The sequence below is a fragment of the Schistocerca gregaria genome, chromosome 6 (assembly GCF_023897955.1).
Source record: "Schistocerca gregaria isolate iqSchGreg1 chromosome 6, iqSchGreg1.2, whole genome shotgun sequence".
Lineage (NCBI taxonomy): Eukaryota > Metazoa > Arthropoda > Insecta > Orthoptera > Acrididae > Schistocerca > Schistocerca gregaria.
Window position 1 is genome coordinate 334,914,743 of NC_064925.1, and position 21,464 is coordinate 334,936,206.

The 21,464-nt window shown below is 44.4% G+C and overlaps 1 protein-coding gene across 4 annotated transcripts in view; it reads right to left on the reverse strand.

Annotated features, from left to right (window-relative positions):
- LOC126277996 (NF-kappa-B inhibitor cactus-like) overlaps nt 1–21,464 on the reverse strand; it is a 91,808-nt gene that overhangs the window by 5,513 nt on the left and 64,831 nt on the right. For all 4 annotated transcript variants that reach the window (XM_049977671.1, XM_049977672.1, XM_049977673.1 and 1 more), the window contains exons 2-4: nt 15,011–15,659; nt 14,799–14,904; nt 14,268–14,520 (exon numbers count right to left, since the gene is read on the reverse strand). In XM_049977671.1, coding sequence (XP_049833628.1) covers nt 14,268–14,520; nt 14,799–14,904; nt 15,011–15,659 — 1,008 coding nt within the window. The remainder of the gene's footprint in view (nt 1–14,267; nt 14,521–14,798; nt 14,905–15,010; nt 15,660–21,464) is intronic.

Here is a 21,464-nt window from a genome sequence, read left to right on the forward strand (position 1 = left end):
GCGTTATATGGCTAAACGCCATAGTTACTTCAATATATCGGTACATACACGTGTTAACAGCACTTTCTCTGTAAGCTATTACTTTGAGAAAACAAAAGCTTATGGACACTGCTTCGGTGGTGTCCACATCGGGTGGCGCCATTAATGGTTACGCAGATCATCGAATTGCATCCGAACGGCTATTTCATTACCAATCGACTGACGCCAATATTTTAGTTCTGAATAACGGTATTTTTCGGTAACTGTTTTATCTCCATTAAAACAGGTATTTTTATTCTTTTATTGAAAACCGGGCATAATATCGATATATCAATTTACCACTGCGGTGATGCCAGAATTTTTGCTTTTCATAAAACTCTATAAAAACAAAGTTTGGTTGGAGGTTCTGAGGCTTCTGGAAGACAGATATTGTCTTTGAATGATATTGATGAAAGGAGTCCACTTACACGCCAGGGACTTCATAGAGTATTTATGAAAAGACTGGAAAATAAATACTGACCTACAGATTAATGGATTACTGAAAATTTAACCATTGTCACGTAAATGTTCCTGGTAAATTCCATATTTTGTCTACAATCTAAATTGTTTAACTTTTTGAAAGAGCATTTTTGGTTTTGTCAACAAGAAATCATTTGTATTCAGATTCTCATGAAAATCGAAGATACATATTTGACTAATAAACATTGAAGTAATAAAGAGAAAATGCTGCAAATTTTACCCATAATCTTATTAAACGACTGTCATTTCTATGAAACAATACAAAACAAAGGGAGTTACAGCAACAGTAACAAATAAAAAAAAAACATTCATAGTTTGCAAGAAAAATATAACTTAGCTTATCTGCCGCGCGCGCGCGCGCGCGCGTGTGCGTGTGTGTGTGCGTGTGTGTGTGTGTGTGTGTGTGTATATAGTATGCTTGTATCCCTTGGAAATGGTTTTCAGCCTTTAGCATTGAGCATTCGCTTTTCCATAATATTGATATATTCGTTTACAACACTATTTTCGAACAGAGATTTAAAAAATTAGACTCAGAGGAGAATACTGGCGAATTGCTGTAGTGTTCACCTCCTCGCGAGGAAAGGAGCAAACACTGGACAAAGTCTTCTTTTATTTGCCTACTTTATTTGATATTTTTGTCCTATGTCTCTTGAAACTTACAAAGTAAAATTCTACAGGAATAGAACTATTAAATGTTTGTTCCATGTGTACTTTCAAATGCTTGAAATATCAGCAATTTCAGAAAATAGTTATTCAGAGCGACTTTTAACTGTCAAATGCTGGAGATGAATGTAACCGACGTAAATGCAAACGTTTGGCCAGAAATAACCGCCATCCCTAACTTCTACGCTGTGGATGCACGGTACAGATTCGCAACACTACGCCCTAGCGCTCATGTCCGCCATAGTTGGGGAACGCAGCTGCGCTGTTCAAGGTCCGGCCAGCACACGTGGACACCAGCTGCAGGTTGTTTTAACGGTGCAGGTGCGTCAGAGCTGCGCCATTCAGCTGCCCGTGGGAAGTCCAAAGCCCGCTGCAGGGGACAGGTTTCCCATTTCTGCGGGGAAGGGAGCGACGAAACAACAGCCGTCACAGGTTTTCCCACCGGCCGTCAGCAGCAGCAAACAAACTGCTATCAAGCACTTGCAATATTCCCCAGGGCTTGCCTGCACTCAATGGCGGGAACTTTGCAATCCACTTGGCGGTCAACAGATGGGTATTGCTGCATACAAGTAACCGCTCTTCAATCTTCTCCCAAGTGATCTACAAAAGACATTCTACGCTGAAGTTGTCCCAAATTATACTCTGCAAGTGGCTTGAAATAAGTTACGCGACTAACAACGAACACCAAAGGAATGGTCACCTGGACCAGCATAACAAGGATATTCGTAAAGATCTTCACTTAACATCTGCTCTCAACAAAGGAACAAATATATTAAGGATAACAGTACGATTCTTTTTTTTTTTAACTTTGTCTATACATACCAACGGGTTCACCCGGCAGAGTATTGTATTCTTTGCATTACTTCGGCAACCAAAGTCTGAGTTCGTCACTAAGTGGCTTGTTTACATAGAACAGCCTGCACCACACAGCAAAATAAACTAATGGATTTGAAGTACAGAAAAGCACAGTAATGTTGGTGGAATTCACAAATTCTTTTCCTCCACATTCCCTCTAGTCACTTCTTCCTGCAATGTAACACGACTAGCAGTAAAGCTGCTTTAGAACCATGCTCCTGGAAACATTAACATCCAGACCGAAGATTCAAAATGGTTCAAATGGCTCTGAGCACTATGGGACTTAACATATGTGGTCATCAGTCCCCTAGAACTTAGAACTACTTAAACCTAACTAACCTAAGGACATCACACACATCCATGCCCGACGCAGGATTCGAACCTGCGATCGTAGCAGTCGCCCGGTTCCGGACTGAGCGCCTTAACCGCCCAGACCGAAGACAATACTGGGAGGGCGAGTTGGAAAGAGGGGGGCTACAATTTAATACAAAAAGTAGGGGCCCCAAGTGAAAATGACACTGTTAAATCACAAAGTATGACCGTACAGCAAACAGCAATGTCGGGGGAATTTGCTACGTCCTGTACGTGGGTATCAAAATATCTGTCAAATTGGCCTGTGTAAAATTTTGTAAAGGTGCCACTTTATCTTGTACACACACCTGCGTGTGTAATTATTACGAACTACAGTTCTCTTATGCCACATTTTGAGTCGAAGTTGATTTTCAATCTCGTTTTATTCTCTGGGATAGAACAAGCAACCTGCTGACGCTATTTCTCTTTTGTTTATACATCGTTGTGTGTACGTATATATGTGTGTGTGTTTCCTGTCAGTCATGACCTGCAGTACAGGTGTGAAGTCCAAAATTGAATTGAATTCCATAGGTCAAAACACATCAGCCCGTTCCTTGTATACCAGAAGATTCTAGCGGATTTATTTTTCCAGTACGCGCAGGCAATCTTATGTTTAATTCCAGTCCTGCATCTGTGAAGGAAACAAATACCGTGATAAACAACCAATCGTCACCGCAAACTGAATGAAATCTTGCTCAGTACACTCATGCGCCGTAGAATTCCACGGTACTACTAGTATTCCACTCAATAGCTGTACACTTAGCACTAGACAGTGTACGGGGAGAGGAGAAGAGGAGGAGGGGGGGTAGGGTGCATGAATGTGAGATGAGGCCATGATGACGTAAGCCAGACGCTGCGCCGTTCACATGCGCTCGTGAGCATGAATGACGCTGTACCCAGAACTCGGCGAGACAAACAGTGCCGGGAACTGTGAAATCCCACCGATCGTCAACATCCGCCGCGTCCGGAAGTGGCGACCGGACTTGGGCGGAACAGTTCTGTGGAACTGCCCTTGGGAGTGCCGCAGGCACGGAACGCTGGCTAATTAATGAACTGCGGCCGGTGTGTTGCGGAAGCCTGCCGGTAATAATTACGCGTCACAATGAGTTCCGCCAGGCCGCACTGCAGAGCAGAACAGTGAATGGCTCCGTGCCGCAGTGGCGGGGCTCTTCCACCCACGCACCTGGCGCACCCGGAGCTCTGTCGGAGGTCACGCTACATTCAGGGGCTTCCCTCCAGCAGAATCCAGCAATCGGCCTCTCTCCCAGAGCCTGTATAGTTCATCGGACACGGATACGAAACCGCGCGGGAGATGGTGATGCCAGACACTGCTACGAACGTCCACGAACTTCTCCTGCTATCGCAGAAGCCTTTAAGCTGCTATCTAACGTAGCTTAAATCTATATCGAAATAATCAGCATCCAGATGCATAAAAGAAATTTAGTTTTTAAACCAGTTTTGCCGCGCGGGATTAGCCGAGCGGTCTGCGGCTCTGAAGTCACGGACTATGCGGCTGGTCCCGGCGGAGGTTCGAGTGCTCCCTCGGGCATGGATGTGTGTATTTGTCCTTAGGATAATTTAGGTTAAGTAGTGTGCAAGCTTAGGGACTGATGACCTTAGCATTAAAGTCCACTGACGCAGCTCGTCGTCGTGCGGCAGCGTTCTCGCTTCCCGCGCCCGGGTTCGATTCCCGGCGGGGTCAGGGATGTTCTCTGCCTCGTGATGTCCTTAGGTTAGTTAGGTTTAAGTAGTTCTAAGTTCTAGGGGACTGATGACCATAGATGTTAAGTCCCATAGTGCTCAGAGCCATTTGAAGTAAAGTCCTTTAAGATTTCACCCACATTTGAACATTTTAACCGGTTTCGGGCACTTAATGCCCTTCTTCATAAGGCTATAGCCATGGCATTATTTGCGAGTGTCAACTGTAAGATACACACGGCAAAATGCCGAGCCCATGCGGGTAGTGCCTGTACAAAATGGTATTCTCATCAAATGTCGAAACACGGCCTACGCATAATCCGATAGACTAGCACTTGAAAGGATGCTTTCAGTTTTCATCGACTCACGACTATTTTCCCTTCGAATTGCACAAAAATATGAGTTGCTAATTACGTAGGAAAATAGTGCAAATGTTTTTGTGCCAACAATAGCGAAAATAACCGGGAACTCAGGAAATAGAACGTAAAAAAAAAGTTCGCACTGATTCCACCCTCTTGCCTATTCTCCTTCAAATCACCCTTCACATCGTACCCACGTCTTTCAGTCTTAACTACCAATGAAGAGCATATTCGGTCCAACTCGGCTTAGATGCAGCACTAACCGCTCTCGCTAGTGCCGTAACAACGTTACTCGTCCCGTCTTCCGGTGCTGCCAACTACCAGCTCCGTGACCCGGTCGCCTTTCTACCAGACGTGCCGCTAGCTCATCGCAGCGTAGCTTTCCCGTTCTCTGGGCTGCCACGGATTCCCAGCGGACGCATAACTTTCGCGCCATTGCTTACTTCCTCTCTCTTCTCCACCGCTAGCCCGCTCACAAAAAAATCAAGCCCAAGAGGCACGCCAGGCCATGTTCGCTGTCAGTCTCGAGGGGGCATATGCGCATGCGCAATAGGAATAGCGGAATTTTGTATTAGTGACAACTTTTTGGCGCAAGCTACTTGCCGACATTGGCAATAGTTTGCCAGCATAGACCACATTTGGAGAGCAAGCGGTATAGCCTAAGTGGTGCGTAGAATACTGAAAAAAGCAACTACAAACTTACCAGGTCTATACCATAACTAAAAGGAAGGTTAACACCCTTACAGATCCTAAACGAAAGAATGCTCACAGTGGCTTCGCTCCACTATGGACGAGACACCCTTACAGCTCCTAAACGAAAGAAACCTCACAGTGGCTTCGCTCTACTATGGACGAGAATCATCAGCCGTACCTTCCAAGGGACTGTTCGTGATAATGTACAACAATTATCTCGCTCGTCCGATATATATTTAGTTCTTCCTTCTCACTCCTTGCTTCCTATAATCAGTCAAAAGCAACACTGGAAATTGACACATTACTAAGAGAGAACAGAAATATAGTCATCAAACGCAATCACATTCCTAAAGTGATTGTTATCGACTTCCCACCATCCGTTGCCTATTTAGAATTTGCACTCCGAATGCTGTCACTTATTAACTCTTGCCATAGCAACTGTCCCAAAAATACGTCGACAGTGGTGGCACAATACCCTGGCGACAGCCTCCTGACTCGAGTCTATGAAAGGTCTCGGGTGGGCTGCAAGCCGGCTCTAGCAGGCCTACTTTGGCGCAGGAAATCCCTGGCGCCGCGAGTGGGTGGTCGGAAAACCCGCTCGGACCTTGGTGGGCAGCGCACTTCCTTCTGGCGACCAGAATCACAATCTGCAGCCGCTGGCGTTCAAACGCGGAAAACGACCCGCGACCTACAAGACAGCAGTCTCCTGAATAGCTAGAGCTGCAGCTTACATAATGCTCTGCGCTTTTACAGCAACAAAATGACACATGCAATGTAATCAACCAGTGCTTCGTAATAACATCTTACAGGCTAACAACGTTTCCAAGGAAATCAAAAAATACAAGAAATACCCACGTACCGACTTGACAATGCTATAAGATGGCGCCACTATTCTGTACAGCTTTCTGGAGGATTCGAATTTCTTCAATGCACAATGCTTCCTTCTGTGAACTTAAGCAAATTTGTGGTTGCCCATATCGCGATGTTAAAAGAACAACTAGAATCGTAATATCCCATTTACTTTTACAACTTGCACTTTACAGAATGAACTCTCAAACTGCCATTATTGTACAGTATCAGCTGTGGAGTATTTCGCAACAAACGAAAATCTGTGCCAGGCCGGGACTGGAACCCAGATTTTGCCCCTGTCGCGAGCGATCGCCTTAGCCACATCCAGTACCTGAGCACACTTCCTCCAGCTCGCGTCTCTACACTCCCTTGTGCATGCACTTCACCATGATCGCGCACATGTTGAAATTGTTTCCTCTTCTCATATTGCCTTGCCATGGCATGAAATACTTTCGAACAACCATGCATGTGCAGTAGTAAAGCAATATTTGTACCTATACTTAACTACCGAAACTAAATTCTGGAGTGTCACTATTAAACATTTGGGAGTTCGCGAACTGTTCCTTTTCGTCTCGAAGTCGCAGCTACGGCCTACAATTTGCCTGTCGCCATGACGGCAGCCAGTGAGATGCAGCGAAAAACACACACACACACACACACACACACACACACACACACACAACCACGCAGGGAAATGTCGTTTTCAAGCACAATACATAGCTGTGGACCTCTTGCTCCAGCTTTGTGTTACAATTTTGTTTGTCGTTAAAATACTGCTCAAATCGGAACAAAAGCTGACCTCAGAGAGAGGATCGAAGTGTTGATTGTTTATGATTAATGACACCCAAAACCTGATAACTTTATTGACAGCTGTCCACGAAGGCCTGCAGGTTCATTTACTTAAGTCTGAAGAATAACCGATCCAGTCACAATTTCTTCGGCTTTCTCACTTCAGTACATGAGAGCAAGATAGCCGTTAGAGGAGACTGCATAGAGCAGCTTTTTTCTATGGTAATTGCATCACGTCTTCTACTGAGCACTTACATGTGGACAGGAAATGACACACACACACAGAAATATCTATTACAGCAGGCGCAGGGTAGGGTAGGGACCTTTTACAGCTGCTGGAAGCGGCAGATGTGCAGCGAGAGGCCTGGGGATTCCCGAGACCTCGTAGGGCTCTGCGGTGTAGTGGGGAAGTAGGGGAGGGCTCTGACGGCCCCGCTCTCACCTGCACGCCACAGTGCGGTTCTCAAGTCTTGCGGCTACCGCGATCCAGGTGCACGTGTACCGCTCCGATACACCAACCGGCCGCAGGCTACCTCGCACAATTCCATCAAAGAAATCTGTCTAATACGCTAGCTTCGCTCCCTACACGCTCGTTAGCACAACAGCAGCCGTCAGCGAATACCCTCCCTATATAGCGCTCAAAATATATCTGGTAGCCACAAACTATACTCTCTCTTGCCGGTTCGTTAAAGCTTGCTTATTTGAGTTGGCATCAGGTACCAGAAGGCCAGGTTAATGAAGCGACTGGCAGATTACCACAGCCGCGCATGGCAGTGGGAGAAGCTGACGATTGCTAGTTTTCCCGCTCGTGCAGCACGGACGTGTCAGCAACATCTGTGCAACTGCAATGTAAATATCCACGCAGTAACATGCTTTGCTGGGATAAATAACCTTATCTAGTGTCTCTTTTCGACATTCTATGGCATAAGTACACCCGCCACACAGAGAAACAAAACTCACAACGAACACTAATGGTAAAAAAAAGCTGTTTGGTTGCTGCTGTGGGAGACGTCTGTTAACTGTTGTTGCCTTGAACTGTTATAGCCAACTGTTCCGTCGTAAATACACTCTCGCTCGTGTGAAGTGTTTGTGAAATCAAGCTGATGCCATGAATAAAACAAATTACCTACAAATTCTTTCGCTCTCTAGTTTTCTATTTAATTCACGGTGTACAGATTTTCTGAATTGTCTATGAAAACGTTTTAACAACTTTTTTTTTTGACATGGAACACAGAATTAGCTAGAGCAAAACTCCAAAATGTCAGCTCCAATAGTACAATTCTACCATAAACACAACAGACAATGCTCAGTACAAATATAACAAACGCCTGTATACTTATAAACTGGATAATACGGTGACATCCTCACAGAATTAAAAATTTCGTTCAAATGGCTCTGAGCACTATGGGACTTAACTTCTGAGGTCACCAGTCCCGTATAACTTAGAACTACTTAAACCTAACTAACCTAAGGACATCACACACATCCATGCCCGAGGCAGGATTCGAACCTGCGGCCGTAGCAGTCGCGCAGTTCCGAACTGAGCGCCTAGAACCGCTAGACCACCGTGGCCGGCTAAAAATTTGGAACTCACAAAACGCCCACGAGAACATTTAGAAATGTGACAGACTTCTATAAGCGTGTAAACATACGAACATTATCAGATAATAATAAAGATATTTGATGCCAGGGCAACATATTCATCACAAGTTATAGTGAACCAGAGTATTTTGGGCATTTCCTTTATATATATATTAAGGTTTTGAAAAAATATTGTTTTTAATGAACTCTTCTAGCGGATTCCATATTTGTTTTTAATTTTTCAGTTACATTTAATTCAACACTTGATGTCTCAGTAGCAGGCGTCACTTCCTCCAATGAATGTCATACTCAATATTTCCAGGTTCAGGTTCTTCCTTACGCACGAGTATCTCTATTTTGAGACTTAAAGTCAACAACAATAAACGAAACTTCAATTTTTTAAATATTTGTGGTGACAAAGTCGGAGTATATGTTATTGAGAGTGCACCGATACTTCTATGTGAGAGCTGAAATGTATTTGCAGGTTCTGGACTCTCCTTTCACATCAGCACCTATCTAAAAATTTCGATGTCAATATAATTCAACAATTAGCGAATTTTTTAAAAAATGTTCTAATGTGTGTGAAATCTTAACTGCTAAGGTCACCAGTCCATAAGCTTACACACTACTTTATCCTAAGGACAAACACACACACACCCATGCCCGAGGGAGGACTCGAACCTCCGCTCGGACCAGCCGCGCAGTCCACGACTGCAGCGCCGTAAACCGCTCGGCTAATAATGTGCGGCAGCGAATTTAAAAAAAAAAAAAAAAAATTGGGGTGTGCACGAGGTATCCCCCGCCGGGGTAACACGCGTCGGGGATAATGCCTTGGTATTCCTAGTGTTTACCGCAGAACTAGCAGATCGGTAACACAGGCCTTGTTTGAAGTGTTTTGCAAATACTCTTCACTGCACCCCACGTAACAACAGCACGCAATCTGTGTGATAACGAACTGAGTCTCTCAGGTTATGCAACCAGCGAGAGCCCGAACGTTAGAAATGAAATCGCTCTTTCCCGTGCCCCCCCTTCTCGTCTCCCAAGACAGAAGTACCAATTCAGCATCAGTCTGAAGAAATATAAAAGGTAGAGTTGTTCAGGATATAGGAAGTTGACACGTGCATACGAAACCGTGTTGCGACTGCTCGGATGACGGGTACGCCGTGGTCGAAGGAAACAAGCGAGGCTGGACAATATGGAGGAGGCTGGGTGTGCCGCAGAGGGGGTGAACGCCCGCAGCCGGATGCGCCACACGCCGCAGGCTGGAGACGTCTCGCCTCCCCAGCCAGCCCGTCTCAGGACACCGGTCGATACTTCGAGCAGCGCGGCGCGGCGCGGCCTATTGTATTGTAAACACGCGCATTCCCGACGCTTGCGTCATTGCCGCCCTGCCACGTGGGCGAGCAACACCGCGCCAGAGCCGACACACGGCGTACGTTCCGTCGTGGGGTGTTGGGCGCTACCAACTTCAGCTTTCAGAGATGCTTCGCTCAGCCGTTTCCCCTGCGTAGAATTAAGTTTCCATCCCTGCCTGATAAAACTCTGCATTATGTAGCAACTCTGCAGAAGTTAGACATTTCTTATAAGACCTCGCAGCGGGAAGGACGAAAGAGGGTTGTGCCCAAGACTACCTTCTCTCATCCGTAGTAGAACTATTACACGACTTTCCGCCAGTGCGGAGCTACGAAGACTGTAGCAAACAACATTTTTTGGGGGAAAGTGGCTAATCAAGGGCGCCCATACAGCAGGCAAGGGGGACCAAGCCGACCCCCCCCCCCCCCCTGCAGATCCCAGAGAAAGGAAAAAAATATAGTGCAGTCAAGTAATTTTCTTCAATAAAATGACTGAAAAGTCAGTATTACACACCATGCCCCAGGTCTTGCCCCTCCTCTCAACGAACTATCGTATGGGCGTTCTTGCGAGGCTTGCAGGAAAGGTGTTTAGTATCTATTAATATGTTGTGCACTGATGGTGTTATTGCAGGTTCTAATTACTTGGGTGTTACGACTTTCATATAACTATCGAAGGAAAGAAAGACGAGCATATATAGTTTTACTTAGACGAAGAGGCATATAACATAGTTGCGCTTAAGTTGAGGAAGCTGATAAAACTCATATCAGGCAATAGATGAGCGAACAAAAAGAACCACGGGTTCTTGCCTGTCGCGCACGGCCAATCAAACGATATATCTGCACCATATATCGAATGGGCACAGTTAACCGCCAGTCTTAATTTTCACTGAACAAACTTTCACTGCCATTCAAGATCCCTCATCACGCGACCAAAACTTAGGATTATAAGTCAGCTAAAATACACTGAAAACCAAGCATGTCCTGCAGACGAAAGACCAATTGATTACTTCCAAGAAGGTAAATAGTAGAATTCGTTCAGATAATCGACGAAGCAGACTTCATTAGTTTTACAGGAAAGTGGCGGAAGGAGCTAGAATGGACAGACACCGAGCCTACGCCTACCTTCCGCGTGAATAAGTAAACAAATCGATACTGGTCTTGTAACAGCCATGGTGTCAAGCCCACTGGATGCCATGCAGGAATACAGACAAATTATTACTAAATATCTCTTCTGAGGGAAGTGCTCAGTTGATCATTTGCCAGCAATAAGTCAAAGGCTACACCAAAGCGGTACTGCTCAGCAAGGAGATTTGGCACGCGAAACTAACACGAGAAATTGCTCAGTGAATCCCTCCCGGTAGGCGCTGGATGGCGCCGCCTGGCGGAACGTAAAAAGCAAGCGGCGAGGACCTCGCTTCAGCGAGGCCTGACTGACTTTGCGTCAGGTCACGGCGGCCCGGGGGCACCCGATGGGTGGCCGGCAACCTCGGACGCGGCGGGGGATTCCCGCACCGCAACGGGACCAACCGCCGCAGCCCGGGTCAGACCACTTTCGCAGCCGACCGCCTTCTCCCGCAGTCGTCGCACGGCGAAAATGGCTCATCGCCGTAACAGCCAGCTAACATGCCGGTATCGGCGACAGAAACCTGTTCCGCAACCTTCATATCCAGGTCGCGGAGCGCAATGCAAACTTGGCGACAGAAATACGCCGGCTCCAGCACCAGACACAGGCGACCAATACCACTCCCGCATACTGCATTACATTACTCAGCAAAGCAACAAGCGTCAAGTTCCTGCTGGTATTATTACCTTTAAATACCGATAACTATGTACATCATTTCGCTGGGAAGAATTGACAGTGAATTGCTGCTCCTCCGCACTAAAGAAAACATCCCAGTCACATCTATTATGTTGTGCAGCGGAAATTGTACGTCTAATTTAACAAACATACAACAAAGAAACGAGGGCACAGTTGTGGGTCGTAGTCAGCGACTTACAGGCGGTAACTTGAATAAAAGAAGGGTTCGATTGACACGAAATCCCGAGGCACCAGGGAATCGTCAATTCCGTAATGGAGTAATTCCTATTAATAGGCATGAATGCAATAATCAGTTTCAAATGTGTGTAAGTTACGAGAAGTCAGATGAAAATTCTTGCACGAGACAGATTAGCGAGAAACGATGCATCCAGCCCCATAACTATTTCCAATATGTCAAGCGAAGGCCGAAGAATGCCAAAAAGATATCTAGTGCTAAAATGTTTGAAAGAGGAAATAACCAAAAGTATCGTATTATGTGACATTTGGAATAATTACGAGTGGTCGACTGATTTTAATTTCAAACACGCTAATGAAAACTTTACACTGTGGAACGACAAAAGTAAACGTTGTGCAGCGTGTTATAAACTGGAAGTAACACCGTACTCTTTACAACAAAATCTGCTACGTTTAGAGAGCATATTTTGCAATCACAAAAGGGAGAAGCCACGCAAAACATGATGCAACTGTCCAGAAACACTGTCCAGGACATGCGAGCATATTGGGAACGCAACTTGCGAGTCAGGCTGTAGCGAGCTCACAGGCCGTGGAAAGAGCCCAGGCACCATCGTGGCGACACGACCGCTTGCGAGAGCTCGCCGGGAAAACCTGGCTGGGGGGAAACAGCGCAGCAACTAGGTTATCCACGCAATGCCGAGCTCTGCGGCCCCCGCAAAAAACCCTCTGGGCCTCTCCGCCTAGATAGTAACTCGAGTTACGTGCCACGGACGCTTCCGCATCCACGCAACTTGAGTGGGTCCCAGCACAGACAATTAACATCCCACTCAGTGGCTTGTCGCTACAAAGAACCAAAACTGCTGCAATATGAATTGATGATCAGGTGTATTTCCACGATTAGTTTCTTATCTGATACTTTCCCATTTCACATCAGATAACAGCAAGGCTCGATAGACTTTTGACGAGGTTGGACAAACCCATCGTCGACCTAGAAACAAAGGAAAACCGCAGTGGAATAACAAGTTGACGTGCAGGGCATTTGGAATTCCCTGACGTCCGCTGGAAACGGCCCGGCCCCTTTGAGTCAACCAAAAGACAGATAACTGTTGCCAACGACCACTGGGGAGTTCCTGCATTCTTGGTCGTCTAAGGACAGGAAGTGGCGGACACTGTGGAAGGCGACGCACCATTAGTGCGGTACTAAGAACTCGGGTCGAGTGCTACCTCTTTCACAGTTCCCCCCGGTTACTCATGCACCGGTCATTTCAGCTCTGGGAAGTACACGCCTACACACAATAAGCTGTTTTTTTCCAGTCTATTACCTACACATGGCTTGTTTCACTGCAGCTAGCCATACAGTTGATGTGAATTCCAAGCTAATGTTTAAACTGGTCAACACTATAGTGCAGCATCCATCTGTTTTGAATGATAAACAATGGCAGAAATAATAACAACAGGGAAGAACGCCTACAAATAAAATATTAGGGAAAGAACACTATGGGTCAGATTGTTACTGTCTCAAACGCTGGAACTGTAGGGAACAACTGCCAACAATGTACACAATATACAGAATTAATAGCTTCATTGGCGGGTATGGCACGAATCATTTCTCCTTGCAAGAAAGGCCAACAATATATATCCTCCTACCACCAAATGAGGCTCGTGTCAACAATTTGCACAATGCTGTTTCATTTTCTCCCACGAGTTAATCCACTATAGCATGATCAAAAAATAATAAAAAAGCATTCTCTACGTATATTTCAGAGCTGCACCACACTTTTTAAGAACATCTCTGATGATAACGGTTACTGATACACATAATATGAAAAAAGGACAACTACGCAAACGGAAGTAAGAGAATGTATAAAATACATTAACAGGTGTGGAAATAACTGTTCACACACCTAAAAGTTCCGTAGTACTTTAAACATTTCGTAGTTTATGTACGATATAAGTTCATCAAAATTATCTTCAGACATTTGCCCATTATCTAACATACGTTTATTGAATTCACCTTGCAATATTAACTTGTGTGATGAAATGGACATATGAATATGTGTGAACGTCAACATGAGGCTTCAGTATGGGGTAGTCTGTTACCACAAGCGGTATTCGGCATTCACATTCGGTGGATTCTCCAGTTCTCAACCACATAAATACCTTTCAACCTAACCTACGCCTCGGGCCACTTTACAGATCAGTCATCACAATCAAAATTTCAGGAGGGACGAGCAAGGGGGAAGGGTCTGGAGGGGATGTTGCAATATCACAGCATAATTGTAAACAATGTGCACAAACAACATCAACTAAAATAGTAGGCACTACTAAGCTCTTTTCCAGCTCTTTGGAATGCTAAATTGCTTTTCCCCATGAGGTCGAAGTCTGTCGAGGTAGTTAATGTCAACAACACAAAACAATCAACATGTAGCAATTATGCTGTTGTGAGAATGAAATAAAAAAAGGAACGCCATACCCAATCGAAGGCGTGGAAGATCAAACCTACTACACAATTTCCCATGGGCCCTTCCAAAACAGATGCGACATGTGATAGATATGCAGTGGGGTACGAGCGTGTTGTGTACTCACCGTCGTAGTTTCTCTCTTCTAGGTCCTGCGGAACATGGTGCTGGTACGTGCGATACCTGAGGCCTGCCATCGTTTCTTCCGCCACAGTCACAGGCTCAGTAAGAGCGCGAACACAGTCAATGTCTCCATTGAGGCACGCTAAATGCAGAGCAGTGTTTCCCGAACGATCACGAATGTCCACCGTCGCACCCGCAACCACAAGCCTCCGGACTATCCTTGGCTGTCTCGTAAGCACTGCCAGGTGCAGTGCCGACTGTAAAGAAATGGTAAAACATTGTTACTAATACCACTGATTTGGGATAAAAACAACTGCTGATAGAAGCAAAACGTTAGTTCTATGCATCTAACCTTCTTAACCTGTTTAAAGTAAAACGGCAGCACCATCTTAACATTGTTTACACAACACGACCAGTCTACCGATTTAATTCACACGATAACCTAGCCTACAGAAGCGCAAGACAGGAAGTCTTTAATGCCAGAACACTAAAACAAAATGTCTAAAAGCTAATAACGAAAAAAAGGGAAACATACCTGACATTCGTAGTTTACAATATCTAGGAAGCATGGGTGAGGTGCCATTTGGATGAGAGCGTACACAACTTCAATAAAGCCTTGTATAATTGCAATATGAAGTTGCCTGCAATCAAAAAATTACAGTTAGTGTCTTCCCATCTTCAACACACATGACATAACAAAACTAAGCGGCTAGAAAAAAACAAAAGAATTACATTCAAACAACTTACGTGTCGCCATCTTCATCCTGTTGATAGTACAGTTCCCACGCAGGTGCAGCAACAGGTTGCTGCTGCTGATGATGTTGCAGCTGTTCGGAACTCTGTTGCGGCTGCGTGAGAGATACTTTACTCGTCGGGGACAGGGGCGAGATATTCGTAAATGTCGTCGCCACCGCCGAATCCCGACTCCGAGACTTAGAGAACGGGGCGTTCAGGTCATTTGAAGGGCCAGAATTCAGATCGTTCGTAGGGCTTATACTGAGACTACTGAACTGCTCGTTCACGTCAACACCACTGTCCAGCCTCATGGAATCTTCCTTGTCCAGTCTCATACGGCTCTTTGAGTTGTCCTCTAACCTGTCCTCAGAAACTGACTCTTGTAATGCACTGTCTGTAAACTTCCTCGAACACGAAATATCATCGGACGACAAACACTGTTCAGAAACTATATTCGCACCCGACAGAAAACCTGAATCAGTCCTGCCTGAATCGTAGAGGCAAGCACCGCTGTCCCCGTAGTTCTTCATGCAACCGGCAGACGACTGCTCTTTGCTGGACAGCACATCTTGTCGTTTTGCACTCGAATAGAGATGAGGTTCCACACCCGTCGATGGCTGAACTCCATGGGGATACGCCTTGGCTCGAGCGGAAGCACAATCTGAAACCAATTCCGCTCTGTCAGTATGGCCAGACGACGGTTGCTGTTGCGGCCACATCGTTACTATTCACTGCGCAAGCATCCCAAGAAAACGCACAGCACACTCAAACTCCTCTCCACACTGTATCACTACAAAGCAGGCACTATCTCGTTGCAGCACTTCCAGAACAAATGTACAAAACGGATGTATAAGGTCGCACAGCCGAAATTTCATAGAAAGAAACACTACGAAGCTACTGCACGCCTGGTCATTCTCAAGTCACAATGTACACAAAGTGAGCGAAACACTTTCCTGTCCTCCAACAACACTACTGCTCCCTTCCGAAGTCAGTAATGCTCTGAGCAGCTCGCCGCAGGTCCGTGATATTTTTCTCCGACCTTCGGGACTTCGCACGACCTTTCGACTATAGCCATGTACGTCTGCGCCTATGGATCGCTCGGGCAGCGGTAGTGGGGGAACTGAGGTTGCACGGGTGGGGGGGACGGGAAAATCCCACCAATGGGCGGAGCTACGCGGACAGCTCGCTGCAGAACTGTCGTCATAATCCGAAACACTAAGTGGCAATCTTCAGGGCAAGGGCATTTCGCAGAGAATTTTATAATCGGTATTTCCATTGTCATCAGGTATATACTATTCATATTGCGACACAAACAGGCAATTAATAAACGCTCTTGGCGCGTAATTTGAAATTAACTGCCTCCCAAGAAGATTACTTGGAGATTATTACTATCGAATGTTTTGTCATCTACCAATTTTGGTGACATAAATTCCCAAGGCTTCAAACAAATGCAACGCTGTTACCCGGTGAGTACGGTTATTCCTTTCAAGTCATTACACGTACAAAACTTTTGCATTTCATGTTATTTCTAAAGTTTGTTTAAGGAAAATATAGCATCGCCATAAATCGATGGTGACTAGAAGAAGTTTTTAGATGAAATGTACTGTGCATTATTTTAACTCAGCGCGAATTAAAATCGTGTTATCATGAGAGAGTTAAAAAACACGAAAGGCACTTTTAGTGCACGAATTCAGTTATTATTAGCTTAAGAATAATGCAGTTGTGATAAAGTAGCGTGTCAATTGTTTAGCAACTATAAGTAAACATTATTACTTAAATGAACAACAGTTCGTTAACGACTCCCGTGCTGTAGTGTCTCCACGACGATGCAGTGAACGCCGCTGCCATCTCTCGACCACAGCGTGAAAACTGTGTACGCCGACGGACGGAGAGCTGATGCGTGCGCCATCTCTGAACGAAGAACGTAACTATTCCGTACCGCGGTAGGACTGAAGTAACTACAGACAGTGCCCAGCGTTAATGCACATCAAAACAAATAATGACGATCATAAATGGCTTCCGCGATAATAGAGAATTATGTGAAAATTTGATGTCAAATACTGAGAAACTACCACACTGCAACAGTCAAGGGGGAAAGAAGTAGCAAATTTTAATTCGTTTGCAGACAGAATTCATACATGGCAGTGTAATACAAAACTGAGCTTCCTGCCTGTAAGTATAATGTTCATAGTTTTGCGACGTGTGTTTTAGAAGTCATAAGTGGTGATTTCTCCTCACAATGAACTCTAAAAATGAGTTTCTTATCAATACGAATAAATTACTAGAGAATAAAATGACAATGGCATGCGCAATAATCACGCAATTTCATTCTTACAAATAAGTTGACAAGCCGCTGTGGCACTTTTAAAACCAAGGTACTGCGGAATACGGGAGAATCGGAATGTAAAGAGAGGAAATTTATATAATCAACTGACAACTATAACTATAATAATATCGGTGACTTCGTCGCACGCTGCAGAGATTAGTGATATTGATGCTGATTTACAATGCTGTAGCAAATTTGTATACCGGTACCAAGTGGGGCTTAAGAAACATTAGAAAATAATTCTATTCAAAACCGGCCCCAATGCTTTCGATGTCAACACATCATATTTGACTTATGTTCTTCTTCTAACTGCTGCGCACATTAGACGTGAAGCGGAACATCGCACAATGCTTAAGGTACTAGGATTGATGTGACGTATGATGCTGCTATACCATTATGGCAAGACGCGCATACCTGAAGTGAAGCGAACCTTACTGGGTTTTTTAAGTATTCGGGGAGTCATCGAAGCCTCATACTAAATATTGCATTCTATACACTGATTAGTTTCTGAAGATGACAAATTCTGAATCCACTCTCACAGAAACTAGAAGCTGTTTTAAGTGTGTCTACTTCTTCAGAATTGTCTGTCTTGAATAAACTAGTTTCAGTTCAACAAGTGATGTTGCAACTCGTTCTTCCTTTTCACCTTCATATGGTTAAAAAAGCTGTCGTATAATGGGATTGCAAAGTGATTGTACATACTTTTGTTTAGCAGTAACCTGTGTAATCACATGTTCTAGTACTTCAAATGAAACTTAAAAAAGGCGACTCTGGAAAGTCGGCCCGAGTGGCCGAGCGGTTCTAGGCGCTACAGTCTGGAACCGCTACGGTCGGAGGTTCGAATCCTGCCTCGGGCATGGAAGTGTGTGATGTCCTTAGGTTAGTTAGGTTTGAGTAGTTCTAAGTTCTAGGGGACTGATGACCTCAGAAGGTAAGTCCCATAGTGCTCAGTGCCATTTGAACCATTTGACTCTGGAAATGGCGTTTAGAATTGTTGGAGCTATTATTGTGTATCGTTCTGAAACACAGGAGATAGGTGTAAAGAGAAACGAGTGTGAAACTACGTAGGGAGGAGGTAGGTGTAATGAGAACAATTTGCTAAGTCATGCGGTGGGGCCACGTACAGCAGACGATCAAAGAGAGAGGCCGAAGATGACAGGCGGTGACGTAGACTGGGTAGAAAAGAACAGGCCGATTCGGTTTGGACATTTGAAGAGGAAGGAACAATCATGAGCAGTAAGCGGCTGGGACACGAAAATACATATTACGTAGACGTTTTGATAAAGGCTGTAAATCTGTAGCATAAGCAATGCTAATAAATTGTAATACGTTATCTGATTCACTTGCACTAGGTAAAATAAAAACCATTGTCAATAAAGACAGAAACAACTCTAGAGAGAGAAACCTCTTTATGGTCATGTTTGGTGCCACCTGCAGAATTGAACATTTGACTGAGGGCGTAAATACGATGTGAATGACACCGAGAACCTCGTAATAGGCGTACAAGATCTACCTTAAGCCGCCGTTCACGACAAATTTATTTGTCAAATTCGCTCTTATCAATCGACGGATTTGTCAAACAAACTGGCACGATCTGGATTTACATCTGTTTCTATGTCTACACCCCTGTAACAAGTCTGTCAGTTCAGCTTCACCGTTAAAGCAGACATAGTTCGTGTGTACTGTGGTTGACGCCAGTGGGAACGGCTACGAACGAGGGTAAAGCATTTCTAGCACTGTGTTTAAATAAGAAGAAGAAAACAACATGCTGGTCCAGGGAATGGTTTCAAATGAGAAAGACACGCAGGAAAGCCTGTCAAAGGAAATGTTATACTCGTAACGTCAATTACCTGCGAAGTGACAGTGAAACTTTTAATAACTCGTTTAGAGTTACCTTGTCTTCATATTGAAAAATAAAATTATTCTCTTGTACTTGGTCTTCTAATGACAGTTCGTTAAAATACCACAAAATGGGAACATTAGCCGGTATCATGCGGGGCAGAACCGGAGAACTTCGATTATTTTGTATGTCTAGCGCTTCCATGTTGGGCTAGAGTATCGATTTTCTTCTTAAATTCTTCCTTGCGACATCTATACTATTTTGGCAACTGATAGTGCTGTTTTGCTTTTAGTCTTGGTCGTAGTACCCCATAGTTGTGGAAAGTCACGATACAGTCAGACAAATTGTAATAAATCTCTTTTTAACTAAACATATGCGGCGAAACGTAAACACAAACAACGTCCGCTATCTTGTCAAACTTTTCATCAGTCAAAATTTCTCTCAAACACGGTCTGATTTTGACGAACACGTCAAACAGCACCGTCAAAAGTCAAACATTGGTAAACGTAGAAAAGTTTGACGTCTTGTTTGATCGTATACGGGGCCTTTATAAAATACTACGGACGAATAAACATGAAAATAATGAAAGATGGTGTCGACTTCTTGGCATACATTTCGAACGCACAGACCACATATCAAGCTGTATATATAATCTTGGCGAAGAGCGAATATTTTATGGGGAACAGCTACTAATTTCGCCGGCAGTTATGCAAAGTACCCAGGTGCTCCAAAAAAAAATGGAACGGCCACAGATCTACACCAGCAACAATGGGACGGCATAAACTATACTTTATGACCAACAAACATTAAGTGAATTGTTGCGTGTATATATCTGACATTTTACTGCAAGCTGAAATAACATGGGCTGCCTTATATTTTCTGGGTCCGTCGCATTTTACGCTTACCTTAATCGAAAAAGCGACTCATAAAAAGGTGAGAGGGACCGAGGGACACAAGTCATAGCACGTAATTATCTCGCTCTACTTTCTCATAACTGATGATCCGAGAAGAATACTGACTATCTTCAAGTAGGTTCTGTCTCAGTTTCTACGGTGGAATAGAGGTACAGTCTGCAACCGTACACACCCGCCGAAAATATTGCACAAACACCTCAAACAGCGGAGCTACTCCTGAGGAAGTTAGAATCTAACTGAAGCTCAAGGACAAGAAATGACACCGCATGCTGCGAATGCAAAGATAATGACGACAATAATAATAATTACGAGATAGATAGATGAGGCCACCAATGATGAAACAGCAGACAGTCTGACTGCTGTTATTTCCTGCATCGTTTCGCAGCAGTTTGTATGAGTGCACCTATCTGCAAAATGTCTATTGATGCGACATTTTGTAATCTATGAAGTGCTATTCGCAACGGAGTCGTGGAGTACTCATTGTCCGTAAGCTCTCGATAAGCAAGGAAATAACGTGTGGCATTCCCGGAGGAGAGGGCGTTGCATCTTTTTTGATAACGACTGCAGACGAGCTTGGGGAAGTTTCATGTGGCAAAAAGCATGGCGAGTGCTGTACTGTGAACACAGGTACGGAAGGCAGTGCGTTCTTGGGGCAGACCCACCAACGGACTTCCCTAATTGCTTTTGGAAACCCAAAGTTTAAGTGACTTTTCAAAACTTCTAGTCTGCCCTTGTTGCTTCAGTTTCACGCAGAGTGTGGCAATAAGGAATGTTTCAGCAACTCAGTTTTCGCTATCGGACATTCTGGCCTACATTATAATATAAATTTGCCACGGGGTAGTCGTCTTACTGGTGTTAATGATTTGATAGAAATCGCGCCACCACACTTATCTACTACCTGTAGGCAAAACATTGTTGACACTTCGAAAATATTAGCGTACATACTGTATACTTGCCCGCTCCTTATTGAGTGTCGGAGGTCGTAAATTTTTTAACAGATCTTAAGTCATTAAATTATTGTGATCTAGTCTTTCCTAAAGCTGAATGAAACAATGTCGGAGTCGCTTCTCCCAAGACCAACATGTGTTTCAGTTTTTTTTTTTTTTTGTGTAAGAAATCCTTCTCCATTAAGCATCATGATGGCAGTATTCTTTTCAAATATTTATAACATTTTTACACAGTTTTGTCCATTCTTCCACTGTTGCTTCTTTTGTTAGGCTTTGTCTCGCTCCTTCATAGTCAGCAACGAGAGATATTTGAAATCATACTTTTTTAGTGGATTCCCAAATCAGTTCGTTTGGAGTGTTTGGAGTGGTAAGGAGGAAAAACTGGAACAGAAGCACCCGTTGTGTTTCAAAAATACCGCCGAAGGTGTACACAGGATAC